This window comes from Diabrotica undecimpunctata, chromosome 2, assembly GCF_040954645.1.
Source record: "Diabrotica undecimpunctata isolate CICGRU chromosome 2, icDiaUnde3, whole genome shotgun sequence".
Taxonomy (NCBI): Eukaryota; Metazoa; Arthropoda; class Insecta; order Coleoptera; family Chrysomelidae; genus Diabrotica; species Diabrotica undecimpunctata.
In genome coordinates this window covers 8,672,545-8,692,319 of record NC_092804.1, presented here as the reverse complement: position 1 = coordinate 8,692,319, position 19,775 = coordinate 8,672,545, and the positions used below count along the sequence as shown (strand labels likewise).

Sequence of the window (19,775 nt, the reverse complement as noted above, 5' to 3'; positions counted from 1 at the left end):
AAAACCGTTTTCAAAATACTCACGGGTGGATATTAAGCACTTCTACAGTGAGAAGGATGTTGAGGGAATTTGGTTTAAGGGCTCGCTGCCCAGCAACTTGACCTTTGTTAACAACAGCATCGACAACGCCGACGTGAGTTTGCTAGAGACCACGAGTATTGGACGAAAGATTGGAAAAATGTTTTGTTTAGTGATGAGTCCAGGATGGTTATTTATGGCTCAGACGGTCACATCAAAACGTACAAAAAACGTGGGGAACGATATGCTGCTTGTGCTTAACCAGGACGTGTTGCTTATGAATGAAGCTCTTATCAATCACTTCAATTTCCACTTATATTTGGTGGGGTACTCCTCTCAAATTGCTCGTTTGAAGGCACAATGCTTGTATTACAGCGATTTTTTTCACAACAAACGATATCCCTATTGCGTTCGCCTCTTTCAAAACAAGTGTTGCCACCTATAGTCGTTTGAGAACGCGAATAGGAGATATCCCTTCTTACTATAGGAAATACCATGCTAGAGAGGTATGTGTTGTGGTTATCCTTGGAATTGTTTCTTATCGATGCTTTAACTCTGATTTCTTCACTATTGTGCATATTTTTATCAAATTTTGGGACTAGAAAAACAAAAAATATTGTTGCTAGACTTTATTTATATAAACAATAAATAGTAAACAACTGTATAAAAATTTCCTTTTTGAAAAGACCTAGACATATTTTCATTTTTTTATTCTTGCAGGATATAACTGCAATTTTGATCTAAATTGGTCGATGTTGCTAATAAAATAATCAGGACTTTTCGCCTCGGCTATTTCGTTATCTAAAATTGTTAACTGAACTTTCTTGGTGAAGCTGGATTCAACGGGTTCCCCTTTAGAAGCGTCGTCCGGAACGTGACCGACCACTTGAACGCTGATTTTTCTAAAACTGCCCTTTGTTCCAAAATAGTTGTGCCTATTCCACCAGTTCTTCACGTCCTCCTGAAGTATCTGCTTAATCTCCTCGATTTCTTGCTTAGACCGATCAAACATGTAATCGTCGTTTACGATCTCCGACCAATTTCGGTCTACTTCTTCTTTTAAATGAGAATCGACTATTTCCTTAGTTTCGATTAATCCTTGCTTCATTTCTTCGTATTCTTTCTGTGAACTCTTTTCTATAATTGTTTCGGTGTGTTTCAAAAACTCCTCTATTCTGTTGTCGAGATGTTGAGTTGTAAATTTGTTGGCTTGGGAATTAACGGTGATGGAATATCCCAAAACGCCGTAAGTGTCCCTTAAGGCACAGTAAACATGGTAACCTAGTTGTTCCTTTGTTCTTAGTATATCGAACAAAGGTTCTTCAATTATAAACATTATTATGTCTATCATCACACTATCTTTTAGCGAATATGGACCTACTTGGTAATAGTTGGCAGTGATAGAGTTGGTGTCACGTTTATTAAATGATTCGACCTTCAAACATTTCTCTCCTAGAGGTATTTGAGCTACAACAAGAGCTGGATACTGGTTTTGGGGAAGTGGATCGTAGTTTAAGGTTTTAACAAATGTTTTAATAGTGTCAGAAGCAACTTCTGGCAAAACGTTTCCTTGAACTAGAGCTTTAACGTAGAAATGCTTGATGTACTTATGAATAAATTCTTGCACGTCGGCGTAAGTGATATCGAGCAGTGCACAATATTTGTCAACTGGGGCAAAATACTGTCCAATAAGCAACTTCAGGCGAGTATCTTTTGCCAGATTGGCCGGTTTGAGTATTTTATTGAAATAGTATTTCAACATCGTTTCTTTGATCACTTGGAACATGCATTCGTTAATATAGTTTTGTAGATTTTTGACGTATTTTGCTACGACCTCGATCAAATTCGGAATTTTCTCGTTGAAACCACCTATTTTTATCACAATGCCTTTTTCCTCACAGGTGAATTGGTGTTGTATATTGGCCATATTTGCTGGATAGACTTCTTCTCCTATAGCAAAACTTAAGAGATTCATAAACATTTCTGTTAAAACTAAACTTTTGGCAGACTCTACAGAACTTGGATTGATTAAATAAAAATGATAATATGCCATTGGCAGTTTGAACTTCTCGTCTTTTCTATACCACATCTCGAACTTGGGAGTATCCATGATTTTCTGAGGATAGTCAGGATGTTTGGGTGATTTCGGTAATAATGAGAAATTGGTCGACAAATATGGATTGACGGGAGGAATGTTTAGTTCTGGGTAAGGTTTAACAGTTTCCCATTGTTTTATAAGATCTTTGGGAATTTCTACGGCGGTATATTCAGCCTTAAACCATTTTTCAGTTTTATCAAACACTAAACCTTCTGGTAGATCTTTAGTGGTAACCATAATATTAACTTTTTTAGGCACTAAAGAATCAACGACCATTGTAATAGCCTTCGGATCGTATTCATAGAAGAGTTCAGATCCAGCCAAATAATCCTCTGGCGGATAAAATTGCATAGCTTCACACAAATTTTCTACATTATCAACCGGAGTTTGCTCTGCGGCAAATCTAAAAGTAGTATCTGCTATTAATTTTTGTTCATCGAAAATTCTTCTCTGAGGGCCAACATTTCTGAGCATATTAATGTATGAGAATACTGCTTCAATGACGTTGTATATCTCTTTTAGGCCGTTTTCGGTTAATACAATGGATACATTAAATATAGCATACATAGAATTATGCTCACTTCCTGAATCTTCATTTCCTGAAACATTTAAAAAAGTTCTTAAATGTATAAGAGAGGATATTAACTTTTGAATTCTTTCTGAAATAAAAACTGCAAAAATATAATTTAAATGTACTCTTATAAGAAACCGAATGACCAATATGGGATTTGCTAGTCCTCGGACGCCTCCCCAGATGGCAGATAGGGGAACGCCTCCCAGTTATAGGTGGTACCAGGAAAATGAAATGCCCGGGGTGAACCAAAACTAGCATGCAGCGTCTGACCCAGAGTGGTAGGCTGCAAATACCGTCTGTACCGTATACAGATAACGACATTGTTTTGTTGACCATAGCAATTAAGATTTATTGCAATTCCATCTCTGGAGTATATTTATTATAATGCTATAATGCTAACTAATTTTTTGGTTATTTTTTAGCCTTAATAGCAATACAAATAAATAAGTAAGTAAATAAGTAATATGCTTTATTGTCACTGAAAATTGTACAAATTTTATGGACAAAGCTTATAACAATAATACAAGAAAAAAGAAAAAAAATCAGAATAAGAATCGTTTGTACTTTTAAATAAAAAAATAATAAAATTCTTCCAAAACTTAAACATAAAAAATACTACCTAATTAAGAACCTACAAACTTTGTAAAATGTACCTAACAAAAAATAAAAATTAGGAAAGCAGATTAATCAATTAAGGGCTCAAATATTCCACCTCCTTGGTGGCTAAACAGTAACCAAATCTGTCCTACAGATTTCTCCTCATATTTTGGAGTAGGGCTGGTGTAATGTTTGCAGAGAAATTAAGTATTTTTGCCCTTAATTCGACTAGGTTTGTGGCCCTTTCAAACTGATGCCTATAAATGTTTTCTTTGAGAAAACCTCAAAAAAAAAAGAAATCGTTAGGCGCTAAGTCACAGGATCTAGCGGGACATTTACTTAAAATGCTCAGCATTTTACTATAGAGAAAAAGGTAATACAACTCCAGTATAGAAGCTTCGCTCCAAAATGTTCTTTATAATTTAAGCTAATGGGTTTATTAATTATGTAAGATGGAGCATTGTTATTTAGCTCCATCTATACCTAGAGCTCAAAGCATAAAGACAAAGTACGGAAATAAGAAATACTAAATGTATTTTATGTAATTAAAACAAAATGTAAATAGTTTTTTTAGTATAATATCCATATTTTTTAATTTGCATAATCTTGTTAAGACTGTTTCTATAATGTTTATATTCCTAGAATAACTTTTTATTATCTTTGTTTTTGTTACAGACTTTTTAAATTTATCTCTATGTTTTATAGATTAAATGATACCATTAGTGATAATCCCTGATTAAATTTTTGTATGATTTGTAATAGTGTTTGTTTTATATAGAGACACTCATTGGATAAGTCGATAGAGGTATTATTAAATGTTTGACACAGCTGTTCAGGATTGTTTTCAGAAATCACATTATCTCACTTTGCTGTTTGGATTTTAATTTCAAATTTCATATGTACTTATCACTTTTATCTCTAGATCTTCTTTATAGTACTGTCTGAAATTCTATTATTTAAATAAATTGGATATTGATCAGTGATATCAGTGTCTATGACAAACTAATCAAATACAAGATTATTTGGTTCTAAATTTTTTCTTATACAATTGTGGTAATCAATACAGGAACTGGTTTCCAGGATCACTTTGGTACTTATATAAGTTAATGTAATATGTAAAATAAAAATAAGATAGAAGTATAATTCTTTATAGTGGCTTTAGTAGGATTTAATATACCTACCAAAATTATGTAACCTATAAAATTGTCTAGGTATATTCTTACTTTCCAGATTAGCTGGAAACGGTTCATAGTTTGTTATATATTGTAGAGAGAACTCACAACAAATTAAACTAGAATAATCAACATTAAATAATTTAAAAGTAACGTTCTTAATAATGACCAAATATTTTCTATAAAAGTGCATGTAGCTTATATTGTTGCAGTTTGGATCCAAAAATGAATTTATTGAACTGAATAAGAAATAAATCCCTTACCTGCTTGCATTGAAGTTGCCCATGACTTGCTCTTTAAATAAGACAACAAACTCCCTTTCCCCTCGTCTCCTATAAGACAGGATACATAACCCATTGGTTTACTCTTGTACATATGTTTGAGTGATGGTAGACTCCAATTTAAATCTACCTTAATCACCTGCTGTAATGGTTTGATATAGTAAATTCTATTAAATTCTGGAGTGTCGAATACACCTTCTTTAAAGGCACTGAAATCATCTTTATCTAAATGACTGTTTGGGACATTGGAGAAGCACTCCACTACATATTCCTGGAGAGTATCCAAGGGCAGTCTTGCTTGAATTGCCAAAGTCATTCTATGAGCAGAGTAATGCCTTTTCCTAAAAGCATGCACTCCCTCATACAACTTATCATCACTGATATCATCCCTTAAAGTCTTTAAATTACCCCAACCAAATGCATTGACAGGAGATTCAGGCTTGGCCAACTGAAGGAGTAGTTGCTCTTTCCTGTGTGGATCTGAAGGCAATGCCATTTGAAATTCAGACTCTATAGCCTCTCTTTCCCTTGTCATTGCCCCTTTCTTCATTAAAGGGGAAATAAAGAATTGAGCAAATTTATCTAGTGCTTCATGTAAACGTTTTTCAAGACACTCAAAATAATAACAAGTTGTTTCCATGTCTGTTGAGGCATTGTCAGTACCACCACATTTCTTTATGAATGAATCGAAATCATTTTCTGCTGGAAACTTTTCACTACCCATAAAAACCATGTGTTCCAAAAAATGAGCCATACCTGAAAACATGCTGTATTGTAAAAATGTTCCTATCATTAATAACAAAGGATTACACAAAGATGCATATACACACAAATACAAAAAATATTGCAATCAGGATTACAGTGTAGAACAAAATAATTCAGAAATAAAAAGCTACAGCTACATCTTACAGTATACAACTTGCATGATGATAAAGTAACTAATGATATAAACTGACAGTAATTACATATACACAAAAACTGATATGTATCACTTTAATTAAGTATCAATAGGTCGAATTACATAAATCGTTTTATTCTACTCTCCTACTAGAACACTAACAAACGAAGCAGATATACAAACATACTCTCTACCTTACCTGGAACTTCTTTGGGATCACTAAAACTTCCTACACCGATACAAAGTGCAGCCGCAGCCATCTTTTGATCTGGAGTGGAAGTGGTTTCACCAGCCTCAGAAGAACTATCACTACATTCAGAATCAGATTCTGAATCTGATATTTTGTTATCAGACTCGCTTCCAGATTCTTCCATGTCCATCTCTTCTTTGGGAATAGGTGCTTTGTCGGATATTAAACAAGCTACCAAATTGTTTTTTAATTTTATTACCCTATACTCTTTTTCGTCACTTTCGCCCTGAATGGGTGATGGTAGTATTTCAAACTGTGGAGTATCCATTGCTGTACGTCTCAAAATTGATGTAGTTGGAGTAATGTGAGTTGCGCTAACACTTCTTATTAAAGGATTTTGTAAAATGTATTTAAATAATTTCATAAATTAATTAACTTCAGTGCATATTTGATTACTAAGCTGACATTCACGTGTCAGTTTTACAAAAACAAAAACCTAACCTCAACTATTTAGTTAAAAACTCAAGTGTCAAATTTTTGGTCTACATCGCCTGAATGAGAAGCCCTGAAGGAAGGACATACGAAGAATATGGAGACAAGAAAAATGACAAAAGAGTGGAATAAGATAGGTAAGACAATTATAGATACAACGCGAGATGACAGATCCATTTCAAATAATACAAGGATTAAAACAGGGTGATGAAGTGACACTGTTGTGCAAGACGACGGACTGGCCAAGAATTTATTCAAAAGAGACAATGCGTCTCTTTTGAAGATATCTATCTGTCACAAGAGCAATCATGATTTCGGGACCGCATTGGAAAACATCTGATTATATGGACTTCAAACAAATAAGACCACAAATAAGTTATCTAAGAGTATAAAGAGTATTGTAAGAGGTAAGTTTTTTTAACATCAGTCTCATAAATGAACACGCTACAGCCCCAACCGATAACAAACAAGAGATTATCAAAGATCAATTGTATGACGAAGTAGAGACTAGTAGGTATATTATATCCATGGTAGAGACCATCTACGACAGATGTCCCAGAAATGACATCAAGATCCATTAACAGTTTCCACCTTGTTAACAGCCGCTTAAAATATGGTCCTTAAAATAAACGAGGAAAAACCAAAATATTAGCATCGATTGCCACGAAAAATTCAGCATAGACCACTATATTAGTATCAATAAGTCAGTTAATAATGAAAATTAAATTCTAGTACACAGCCGTTCGGAGAGAGCAACACGTTCCTATCTGATAGTAAGTAGAAAAAACAGATAACTTTATCTATTTAGAAGTCAACATCACGAAAGATAGCATAAGCGATGTAGAGACGTACCTACACCAAAGGAGTAATATACGAATCTACAGGACCATAATCCGACCGATAGTGAGCGATGAATGTTAAACTTGGATCTTGACTCAAAAATTTGTAAATTGCATGGATATATTCGAAAGTAAGGTTATGAGACCAATACTAGACGTGGCGAATCAGATCCATCCATCCAATGGCGCTACAGCCCAAATCGGGCCTTGGCCTCCTTCAACAGGCTTCTCCAATCATCTCGATTTACCGCTGTTCTTTTCCATGAACGCGTTCCCAGGCAGTTCCTGGCATCCTCATCGACTTCATCTTCCCATCTCTTTTTAGGTCTTCCAACAGGTCTTTTTCCCTGCATTCTTGCATTTAATAATTTTCTGAGGATTCTATTCTCATGCATGCGGACCACGTGCCCTGCCCATCGTAATCTCTGCAGTTTAGTATGTTGTGCTAGAGTTGGTTCGCTATATTGCTCGTATATTTCTCTATTATACCTAATTCGCCAGTTGTTGTTTTCACTTATTGGGCCCAGGATCCTATGTAATATTTTTCTTTCAAACACATCTAATGCATTGGCAGATTGCTGTTACCACCCATGTTTCACAACCATAACTTACTATGGGCCTGATTATTGTTTTATGGGGCGAATCAGATATAATTATGAAATATATAGTATGTATATACAGTAGACTTCCTCTATAACGAGAACTGAAATGACAGACTAATTACCTCGTTATAAGCCAATCTCGTTATATCAGACAATCATAATACTGTGCATACATATGAATCTGTAGTTTTCTAAATCATTAACTTCTTATAGTGAAGCTATTCGGAGGAATATAAGATGCTAATAAATATTGTTTGAATGGCGTTTTTGAAAAAAAGTTATTTACTTTTATTGTCAATGAAATATATTAAAACATAAAAGAGTTGTTTACTTTTATTATCAATGATATACGTTAAAACAAAAAAGCTGTACTTATATTTTTTTCCAACTACATAATGTATAAATCGTATTTTCAAGGATAACATAAACTATTGCTTCTGCAATTTTAAGAACTCTGTTATTTTTAACTGCTTTAAATGGTCCAGTATCATTCTCTCATATATTTTCTAAAGATGCGAAATAGTTGTATTTATTCATTGTAAAGAAGTTTATTGCGGGCTGCAGTTAAGTTTATTGAGGGACTGTTTGAAAAGGTATTTATTTATAGCCACGACGGGACTAAAAACGTAAAAAACACGTTTTTGGATCTTATTTTCTCTCGTTATAACCAAATTTACCTCGCTATAGACGGTTATAGTTCAATAGAAATTTCACGGGACATCTAATGTATCTCGTTATAAGCGAAACCTCGTAATAACCGTGTTCTTTATAGAGGGAGTATACTGTATAAAGAAAGACTTTTACCTTAGTATATTCGCTAAAGCGTCTTCAATGGGGGAGCTATATGTTTAGAGGGGAAGAAAACAGGTTTCCAAAAAATCTGCTGAATGCACGAATGAAGGGAAAGATACCTATTAGGAGACAGAGAAAGCGATCGAAGGATTCTGTGGATGGGGACGCAAGAAATCTCGTCGGCAGTCGATCGTAGAGGAGAATGGCTCGAATTAGGCTGTAGGGGAGACCGTGGTTAGTTGTTACAAGGGGCAGGTTGTTACATTTAATTTTAATCAACTTAACGAGATGGCAACACCTTTAACTCGACGTAGCCAATGCGGTGCATACCTCACTATATCTTAACGAACTGTGGTTTTGGATAGTGTGGTTTAAAGCTCTGACGTAGACTGACCATTTTTGTGTTTTTAGAGCACTCAGTAATTTTTCCGACATTATTTAAACTTTTGCTAGTTCTATTTTTACAAAGTAAGGTAACTTATTATTTTCACAGCATGTTTTATTGACTGTTAGCTTTATTATTGTCTATACGTACAAGATTAAATATTTGGGATTGATGAGTAATTACAATTTATTTTTAATATGGTGTCCTGGGGTAGGTTGTTACTATTTTCAAGGGACAAATTGTTACTGTAACAACCTGCCCTATCTCAAGAAATTTGTGTGTAGGTTTATTAGTAACCTAGATTTTGTTGTAAATAAAATTGTAAATGTTTAATAGATCAAAATGAAAACCTACAAGAAAAAAACTAAGCGTGGTGAAACTTAAAAAAGCAGAAACTTAAAAGCGAAAAGAGAAATAAAAAAGGAAAACAAAAGGTCAAAAGGATAATTGTTTCAAAAGAAAGCGATTAAGAAAATAAAGAATGTTTCTGCATTATATGTTGCGATTCTACACTAACTTAAAATTAAAAGAGAAATTGGTGCAATGTGTAGACTGTAAGGGTTGGAGGAATGAACTGTGCAGTGACGGTTCTCCAAATTTTGTATTCATACATTGCCAGTCTTAGTAGTCTAATAACTGCTTTAAATAATTTTTAAAAATGTCTCACAACAGTTTGTATTTTAATAAAAAATAAATAAATAAAGTTCCCTTAAAGTGTTTTCATTAAGAAAATTAAAATATTATTTGAAAAGTATGAAAGTTACTAGTGTAACAATTTGCCCCTGCCATGTAACAACTTACCCAATTGGGGGGTAATTTGATACAATTTGCAAGACTAAACCAATAGATATATATTTTCCTAAAAATGGTAAGTTTCTTGTAAATCTAACATTTAAAATAATTATATCGAAGTAAGTGCTTCTTACACCAATTTTTATGAGGACCTATTTTACATATTGAATGCACAAAAAAATACAATGTAAACATTGTAACAACTAACCCCGGTCTCCCCTAACGCCATAGGATTAATGGAAGTTTTTTTTAAATAACAAATCAAAAACATTTTAAATTTTTTAATTAATATAATTTAATAGTATAGATATATCACGCAAAAATAGTTACATACAGTAAGAATACATATAAAGAACATCCCAGAGGTACTTTTCAGTGCGTCACAGTTTTTCGATTTCTTTCTAATGCATTAAGTTGGGTGTGACGGAAAAAGCGGTAGTTCCATGATTAAACAGAACTATATTGCAGCGTTACAATAAGCTTACATACATAAGCGGTTCTTTCCTAACCTACGTTTGATTCGTTGATATTTGAATGCGCGCTTTCTCTAGCCAATCAAATACGCCTATTACTGACAGTTACCGTAAAACTTTGTCAATGCTGGCCATTCTTTCGAAGTGTTGAACAGCAAGTGACGGCTGTCGTTCAGGTCAGTATTTGTACATAGTATTGGGTGTTTATTTGTATTTGTGTAAGGCCAAGATGACAAGATATACGGAAAAAGAACAAGTACTAATATTAAAATTACTTAGATATTTTCAATTGGAAAAGGAAGCTGGACAAACATTATTACCAATTTCTGCTGTTCTTGAAGTATTTAATTATTAATTAAGTATTTTATTACCCTGAAAATAAAATTGTTTTATTTACTGTTTATTTCAGCGTGTTGCTGAGGCGTTAGACATTTCTTCTCTAATTAATTTTTTGCTAGGTTATGGCCGAAATATTTCACCATGAATTCATCTAAGGATATATCTTTAAGGAAACTCTCCACTGGCAGTATTTTTCTATAATTTTCTATTACACTAATATTCAAATTCTACTTTTCAGTGTTTTTAATAAACTATTATTATTACGAATTAGTGAATAAATAGTTTTTATGATTAGAATTATATTTTATTTATGTAATTAATTTATGTTACCTAATAAATTTTTGAAAACAGTCTTTTTTGTGTAACTTATACTATGGCCAAAAAGCAGTAGTTAGAATAGAAGACATAACATCAGAAGAAATAGAAGTACAAAAAATTGTTCGACAAGGGTGTATACATTCACCAGTATTATTTAATATATACTCGGAAGACATATTAAGTAAGGCAATGGATTAACGAAATGTAGGCATTAGAATTAATGACATGATCATAAATAACCTGAGATACGCTGATGATACAGTTCTTTTATCCGAATTACATGAAGGCCTACAGATACTTCTTAATTAGGTGACCGCAGTAAGCGAAGAAGAATATGGACCATCACTCAACAGAGCAAGAAATATATGATAATAACAAAGAAAACTCAGGACATTCGTGAGATATATGTACAGAATCAGCCTATTGAAATAGTAAGGGAATTCAAATACCTATATACAACTATTAATGAAAACAATGACAGCTCTCAAGAAATACGAATCAGAATCGAACAGGCCAGAAGCGCATTTACAAGAAAACAGAGGCTTCTCTGCTGTAGAAACTTAAACCTTAAGTTAAAAATACTGCTGAGGTGCTATGTGCTATCCTTATTATAATACGGTATGGAAGCGTGGACACTAAAGAAAATTGACGTGAGGAGACTGAAGGCATTCGAGATGCGGATGTACCGAAGAGTACTAGAGATCTCATGGGTAGATGGAATAATCAACGTTGAGGTAATGTGACGTATGCATAAGGAAAGAGAAGTACTAAAAATTAAGAGAGGAGAAAAGTGGGATATATGGGTCATGTGATGAGAGGAGATAAATATCTAATACTCTAGGTCATTATGCAAGGAAAATCCGGAGAAAAAGATCCATAGGAAGGAGATGTAACTCATGTAATAACGACTTATTTAGAGCCGCGGTCTTAAAATTAAAAATCGCTGTGATGAGATTGCCAACTTTCGACGCGCAGACGCCTTGACGCCAGATTGCCTTGAGAAGAAAAAGATACAAAAATTCAATAAATGAATCATTTTGTCGTCGATTTTAAATATTTCCATATTTATAAATTTAATAAACAATATTGTTTACTTTTTATTTTTATTAATATACGGGATTATCCCCATTACAAAAAAAATATATCTTAACATATTTTGTAATAATCAAATCTACTCAGATGACCTTGCAATAAAAATACTAGTAATTCCACAAGCTTTTCACCTGGGGCTAAGTACGATCCTGGCATCTGTCAGATTCTTCAATAATTATATGAAATCATTCTCGACACACCTAATTCATTCTATGACGTCATAATTAATGACGCACTGAAAAGTATTTTACCTCTGGGATGTTCTTTATAACATATTTAATACAATTAAAATATTTAACATTGTATAATTTAGAATAGATTAGGGTACATACAAACATGGATCATGATCGTTTACAAACTGTACCAAAATTTTGCTCCATGGCGTTGTAATATCACATTCTACAATATCGAATATTTTACAATAACGATAAATGAGTATTTTTCTATATAAATTCAAATATTTTTATAGAAATTTGATACAAAAGCAACAACAACAAAAAAGGAAAAATCTAAAGAATTATAGACGTGTTATTATTACAAAAAACTGTTTAAATAAAGCACAGGGAATATTTATTGTTGTGTAAGGTTACAAAGCATGTATTTGTCCTTATACAAGTCCGCTGAAGTGGCCTGTTATCATTTCTATTGTCGAACTGTTTTGTAAGCGATATCAGTGTAACTTGTAAGCAATAATTAATAATGTAAATAGAGTTTGTAATTTAGTGAGTTTTTTGGAGTTAAAATAAAGTTAGTTAAACTCAGTTTGATTCATTTAATATCCGAACCTACATAAAAAGAAAAACATAACAATACAGTCGACTCTCGTTAATTCGAAACTCGAGGGACTCTTAAAATATTTCGAATTATTGAGTGTTTGAAATATCAAATGGTTCGAAATTTGTGAGAGAAAATAAATAAAACTTCGAATTATTAAGTGTTGATCAATTATTATTTATTAACTGCTATTCTATAACGATGGCAAAAATTTAGAGGTACATTCGTGTACATACATGTATGTATTCATAATGTGAATTAATCAATCTTTCGAAAGAACTGTATTACACTGGATTGCTTCAAAGCACATTGCTTCTGATGTATCGTACTATTCGTACTCACCTTTACCGTTACTTTTTTCATTCGTATCTGTCGCAGATAAAATTTCGTCATCGGTTAGTGAACCTGAAACAGCAACATCTTCATACACTTGAACAAAGATAGAAAAAACTCACACCGCTGATGTCAAGTAATGGTTCTACTGCTGGTTCTTCATCAACCACACGTATTGGAAGATTTTCCTGATGTTCTTTTAAGAAACCGGATTTTTTGAAGTAGTTGAGAATTATTGTTAGGGGTACTACATCTCTCCATGCTTTTTCAATCAGTAAAATAGCTGTCGGAAACGTGATAGTTGTTTAGCTACATTATGGATGATCCCTTGGTCCATTAGTTATGCAATTTGGAAGTTGTATTTGGCGGAAAGTAGAGTACCACGTTGGACAATATAGGAGGACTGTTGTGGACAGTGCAATTATCTAAAAATAGTAAAATTTTCCGCTTTTGCCGTTTCATGTCTCCATTTACTGTTAAAAGCCAATTGTTAAAACGTTCTGTCGTCATCCAAGCATTTTTGTTAGCACGATAAACCGTAGGAAACGATTTCACACATTTGAAATATGCGGTTTCATTGCTTTTTCTATCACTAAGGGTTTACGTTTTTCCGATCCGTCCATATTTTCTGCAAGTAAAACTGTCAACCTTTCTTTACTATGTTTTCCCAACGACATTTTTCATCTTTAAAAGTAAGCATCTTGCCCAGTAAACATTTGAAAAGTAGGCCAGTTTCATCAGTATTAAAAATGTCTCGGGTATGATAGTTTTCAATCAAGGTCTTCAATTTACCGTGCCAATCTAAGCAAACTGCATTGACCACTTTCCTCACAAACTTTTTTAGACACAACTCCATTTCTCTTTTTGAAATTTGTAAGGCACCTTTCACTTGTCGCAAAATTTTTGATACTTAGAGTAGACGCGAACTCTTGTGCTTTTTCCTTCAACAAGTTTCCACTAATAGACACTTTTTGTCCTCTACAGTGTCTTAGCCAAATGACCAGACTTTCTTCCAGTCGAGGAAATTTACCTTTAGTAGTTCTTTTCCGTACTCCAGCAGTTTGAGCAGCATTAATTTTCTCCTTGTGGTTTATTATGGTTGAGAGAGTACTCAGAGGAATCTTAAATTCTTTTTCAACATCACTTTTCTTCTCACCTTCCTCTACTTTTTGGATTAACTTCTTCTTTTCGGCAATCGTCAAACATGTATACTTTCTAGGGCTCATGACTAACAAAATTTTAATCTGTATACCAACGTAAGCCTGTATACCAATACACAATACACGAGGAACAATCATTAATAAAAGCTTGCAAATACTAACATTTGCAGATGATGCTGACATAATCTCAAGATCGAGAAGAGAAATGATAGAGGCATACAACCAAATAGAATGAGCTGCACAAAATAGTGGTCTTAAAATCAATCAGAGCAAAACAAAATATATGCAGGTAAGTAAAAACGCAGAAATAAGGCAGCCACAAAATATAACAATAGGAGAATACAACATTGAGGGGGTAAAAAACTTTATATGCTTGGGATCCCTAGTCACGTCTGATAATAACGTTACGAAGGAAGTGAAGAGGCGAATATTTATTGCAAATAAATGTTACCATGGCTTAATTAGGCAACTAAGATCAGATAACGTCGCAAGAAAAACAAAATGCCAAATATATAAAACCCTAATAAGACCGGTACTCACATACGGCTCAGAAACCTGGACACTCACTAAAAGAGAGGAAACGTTGTTAGCCACCTTCGAAAGAAAAATCTTGCGACACATATATAAGCGCACAAAAGAAAACGGAATATGGCGAAGAAGATACAACTCTGAACTATACAAAATATACCAGGATCCGGATATTATAACATTCATTAAAATAGGACGGCTGCGTTGAATAGGACATGTAGAAAGAATGGAAGAAAGCGAAATACCAAACAAAATATTCAAACAGATGCCAGTAGGAAAAAGAACAAGAGGAATACCGAAGCTGAGATACTTAGAACAAATAGAAAATGATATAACCTTAAAAATAAAAAACTGGAGATAAAAGCACGAAACAGATCAGAATGGAGAAGAATCCTAGAACAGGCAAAGACCCAAAAAACGTAAGAGTAATAGTAACTAATAACTAAACAAACCAATTGGTGAGAAGTGTGTGTCAAATATGTAGTCAAATTAATCATAACAAAAACAAACGCGCGTTGATACAAGTTTGAACTGTACTTACTACAATCTTTCTCTCTGATACTTTGAATTGTCAAGTGTTGGACGCCGATGAGTTCGAATTAAGACGTCGTTTTGTTATATAGCAATGATTTTGTTCGTTAGAATTACCAAGTGCATAAAAATGTATTGATTTAGTTCGAAATATAAAGAGATTTTGTAGGGAACTCGTGATAACTTTGAATTATAGAGAGATTAGAATTATCGCAGGTTTGAATTAACGCTAGTCGACTGTATTTTAAAACAAAAAAAAATGTTACATGTTTTAAAACAATTACAGATAATAAATAATAAAAGTCGTCTTAGTTTTACAGTTAATAAAGTAATATAAAACCATTCTGGCAATGTAATAACTTAAATTATCCGAACTGCATTTTTAAATTATTACTGATACACTGTCACAAAATAAAAAGGTTAGCATACTAAGCAATGATGTGTTAAAATATTAATATCATCTAAACAAAAATTTAAATATCAGCGCTATTTAATTTGAAGTTTTAAGATGGTCGTAAGAATGATAGTTATTTGTCTGTTGTTTTAGGAAAAGGACGTAAACTATTTTTAAACTCGTCAATATCTTCGATAAAGTATCCAGCAGATTTCCCTTCTGGTAAATTTTTATTATCACCCAGTATTTTCAGTGCTGCATCCTTAAGTTCACTTCCATTTGTGACACTTTCTCCAGTAGATGTAGCTTGGCTATCTTGCATATGCCCAGTTATTTGAAAACTAATCTTCCGGAAGTTTTCTTGGCTACCAAAGTGATTGTGTTTACTCCACCATATCTTAATATCTTCCAATGTTATACTCTTAATACATTCAACCTCATGTTTTGCTCTATTAAACATATAATCATCAGATATGATCTCTAACCAATTCCTATACACTTCTTCTGATAAATTATGATCACAGACTTGTTTTGTTTTAATCAAATCCTCTTTAATCTTCTCTAAACCTTCAACAGTAGTTTCATCTACTAGTTTTTGGGATTGTTTCAGAAATGCCTCAATTCTGGAATCTAGATATTGTGTGGAATACTTATCAACCTGCGAATTAACTCTTAAATTGAATACTAAGGCATCATATATTTTATATCCACAACAAGATACATGATATCCCAGTTGTTCAATTGTGCGGAGAGTATTAAAGCATGGTTCAGCAATTATTTTCATAACGATGTCCATAAATACCTTGTCTTTTAAAGAAAACGATCCAACTTGGTAAAAATTGGAAGTAATACAGTTGGAATCTTTTTTATTAAACGATTCCACAAACAGACACTTTTCCCCCAGAGGTATCTGTGGTACAGACAATCTAGGATATTTTTCTTTTGGTATTTCTTCAAAATCCAAACTTTTAATTAGCTTGTTAATGGTGTCACATGCTACATCTGCTGAAATATTTCCCTGAACCAGAGATTTAACATAAAGATTTTTGGGAAAAAGTTTAATAAAGTCTAGCATATCATCAAAAGTAATATTATAAAGTTCCCTGTAAGTATCTATGGGCGAAAAATAATTTGTAATCAAGAGTTTGTTTTGAAGTTCATAACCTAAAGAAGCAGTTTGAAATAGTTTGTTATAGTAGAATAATAAAGATTTTTCTTTAATTCCATTAAATATGTTTTGATTTATACGATCAGGCAAATTCAGAATATACTTTGTCAATAATTCTAATAACAACGGCAATTTTTCGTTATATCCATCTACTTGAACTGTGATTCCCCTGTCCTCAGCTATAAAATGTACAGACAAACTGGCTATACTTGCTGGATAAACTTCCTCACATGTAGCAAATGATAATAAATCAACAAACAAATCAGTTAAAGCAAAATTTTTTGGTGATTTTATGGTAAGAGGATTTAAAAGGTAGATACAGTATTGAGCTGTTGGTAGCTTAAACTTTTGATCTTGTCTGTACCATAACTCACATTTGGTAGTATCCATTAATTTTTGTGGATAATCAGGGTGATTGGAGATGCAAGGTAGTATATCAAAATTGCTGGTTAAATAAGGGTTAGGAGGGGGGAGACTGAGTTCAGTATATGGCACTACAGACTCCCATTTACTTAATAATTCCTCAGAAATCTGTATGTCTGTGTATTCGGCTTGTAGCCATTTTTCTTTCTTATTGAATTGTAAACCATCTGGTAACACTTTTGTTGTAATAGCAATGTATACATGTTTGGGTGTCAACTTGTTCAGTAACTCAGTTATTTTTTCTGGAATATATTCCTTGTATAGCTGACTAGCAGAAATGATATCTTCAGGAGGATAAACACGCAAATTATTCGCTAGTGTACATGTATTATAACTAGCTGATCGTTCAGTCTCAAATTTAAAATCTGTATCAGCAATGACTTTCAACTCTTCAAACACTTGTTTTTGTGGACCCACCGTTTTTAAAAGATTAATGTAAGAAAAAACTACTTCAATAACATTAAAGAGATTCTTTAACCCTTCTTCTGTTAATACTAAATTTAAAGTTAAAAAGGTAAAAATAGAATTATTTTCAAATTCAGAAAAAGCATCCAATGACAAAGCCCACATATGCTTCTTCAAATACGACAAAATACTACCTTTACCTTTATCCCCCAACAAATGTGATAAATACTTCACTGCTTTGTTTTTATATTCAAATTTTTGTGACGGTAAGGCCCAAACAAGATCTAGTTGAATTATTTCTTTCAATGGTTTAATGTAGTAGATTCTGTTAAATTCTTGTGTATCAAAAACATCAACGTACTCACTAAAATTAGGTTTATGTAAATTATTATTTGGTATACCTGAGAAGAACTCCTTGACATAAGCTTCTAGTGTCTCTAATGGCAGTCTTGCTTGTATAGCTAAAGTCATGTTATGGGACGAATAGTACCTCTTTCTGTGTTCATGAAGACGTTTATGTAACTCATCATCAGATATATTGTCTTTTAAAGTTTTCAAGTTGCCCCACGGAAAGCTCACATGAACAGGTGTACCTTTTTTAGCTGACGTCATTAACAATTGTGCCCGGCGTTGTTCATCTCTCGGTAACGCCATTTGAAATTCTGAGTCCACAGCCTCTCTTTCTCTAGTTAATGCTTCTTTTTTCAATAACGGTGCTATAAAAAACTGTGACCACTTATCCAAAGCTTCAGGCAAATGTTTTTCAAGACACACAAAGTAAAATGATGTGCTCTCATATTCTGTCCCGGCATTCGAACTTCCACCTCCTTTTGTAAGAAACGAATCAAAATCATTTTCTATAGGAAATTTTTCACTGCCCATAAAAACCATATGTTCCAATAAGTGCGAAAGTCCTAGCACGTCCACAGGATCACAGAAACATCCAGCCCCTATTTGCAACGTTGCAGCTGCCAGTTTTTCTTCGTTAGCAATGGTTACTCCATCAATTTCATTTGAATCTGTTTGAGTTTTTACTTCGGATATGAGTACTGCAACTAAACCATTTTTAAGTTTTATAATATTATATTCTTTTTTATCACTTTCACTTTTTATAGGAGTTTTTAAAATTTCAATTATTTGATCTTCCATATTGACACATCAATTAATACTGTCGATAAAAATACAAAGATTTTTGTAAATCGCTATTATCTAATCAATATCTAAACAATAAAGTGATAATTTAATTTTTTTACCAAGTCAGCTGCTGTTTCTAACATGCACCTGTAATGAAATAGATAAAATAGTTCGAGATCATGATTAATATACCGTAATTTAATTCTGCTTTGTTCAAGAGTTGTATCTCTTCAATTAGACCTCCATTTACATATGTTTAAGAATTTATTTTGAACTCTTTTGAACTCTAAAGATTTTATGTTTACATCACAATATGGACTCCAAACAATGATCCATGGGATAAGATACTTCGTAGAAGAGTTACGTAGAGAGATCTAAAAGTAGCGAATGAGAAGTCAAGAGAGTTTCTGGAGATAAACACCAATAATTGTAATGCATTATTTGACAGCTTAATAATATGGGAAAAAAAAGCTTAAAGAACTGTCAAAAATCACAGTAAGATCTCTTATCTCATTTACTTTGATGGTTAAATATCTCCATCTCCAACAAAAAGCAATGGTGCGATTCGAAAATGAACTGTCTGAGATCTTCACAGTCGGAAAATGAGTGCATACTAGAATAGAGATTAGAGAATCCCTGAACGAATCAGCAGATAGTATTACAGTAAGTCGGCTCGTACACCAGAACAAAACGCAACTAGCAACTGGCAACGTGCAATAAGTAACAGGCAATATATTTTATGGTGTCTCGCACACCAAAGCAATATCACTAGTTCAAAATGTTATCTGAAGAAGACGAAGTTATAATTTTTTGGCAGTATTTAAAGCGAAAAAACAGAAAAAGAAAAAGATACTGCATCCATCCATCATTTAATGCACTTAAACAACATGGAACAAGTATATACGCTGAACAACTAAAAATGCATCCTAGCCAATTTCAGAATTGCTATCGGAGGAGTCCAGGGGCCTTTGAA

At 33.2% G+C, this 19,775-nt stretch overlaps 2 protein-coding genes across 2 annotated transcripts; both read right to left on the bottom strand.

The window, feature by feature from the left end:
* Nucleotides 1-632: 632 nt before the first annotated feature.
* Nrd1 (Nardilysin) lies at nt 633-6,338 on the bottom strand. Its single transcript, XM_072522198.1, has 3 exons — nt 5,838-6,338; nt 4,723-5,496; nt 633-2,715 (listed from the first exon to the last, which is right to left on the bottom strand). Exons 1-3 carry the CDS (start codon nt 6,250-6,252, stop codon nt 719-721), a joined length of 3,186 nt encoding a protein of 1,061 aa, XP_072378299.1. The 5' UTR covers nt 6,253-6,338; the 3' UTR covers nt 633-718.
* Nucleotides 6,339-9,846: 3,508 nt separating this feature from the next.
* On the bottom strand, nt 9,847-18,832 carry LOC140434144 (nardilysin-like). Its single transcript, XM_072522196.1, has one exon. The coding sequence runs from the start codon at nt 18,815-18,817 to the stop codon at nt 15,806-15,808; it is 3,012 nt and encodes a 1,003-aa protein (XP_072378297.1). The 5' UTR covers nt 18,818-18,832; the 3' UTR covers nt 9,847-15,805.
* Between the last annotated feature and the right edge of the window lie 943 nt (nt 18,833-19,775).

Excerpts from the sequence above, each read along its gene's own strand:
- Nrd1 (XM_072522198.1), bottom strand. The coding sequence starts at position 6,252 with ATGAAATTATTTAAATACATTTTACAAAATCCTTTAATAAGAAGTGTT. Across the intron at positions 5,497-5,837 it reads TGATCCCAAAGAAGTTCCAG|GTATGGCTCATTTTTTGGAA; the intron begins GTAAGGTAGAGA and ends GCATGTTTTCAG. Across the intron at positions 2,716-4,722 it reads GGCAACTTCAATGCAAGCAG|GAAATGAAGATTCAGGAAGT; the intron begins GTAAGGGATTTA and ends TAAATGTTTCAG.
- LOC140434144 (XM_072522196.1), bottom strand. The coding sequence starts at position 18,817 with ATGGAAGATCAAATAATTGAAATTTTAAAAACTCCTATAAAAAGTGAA.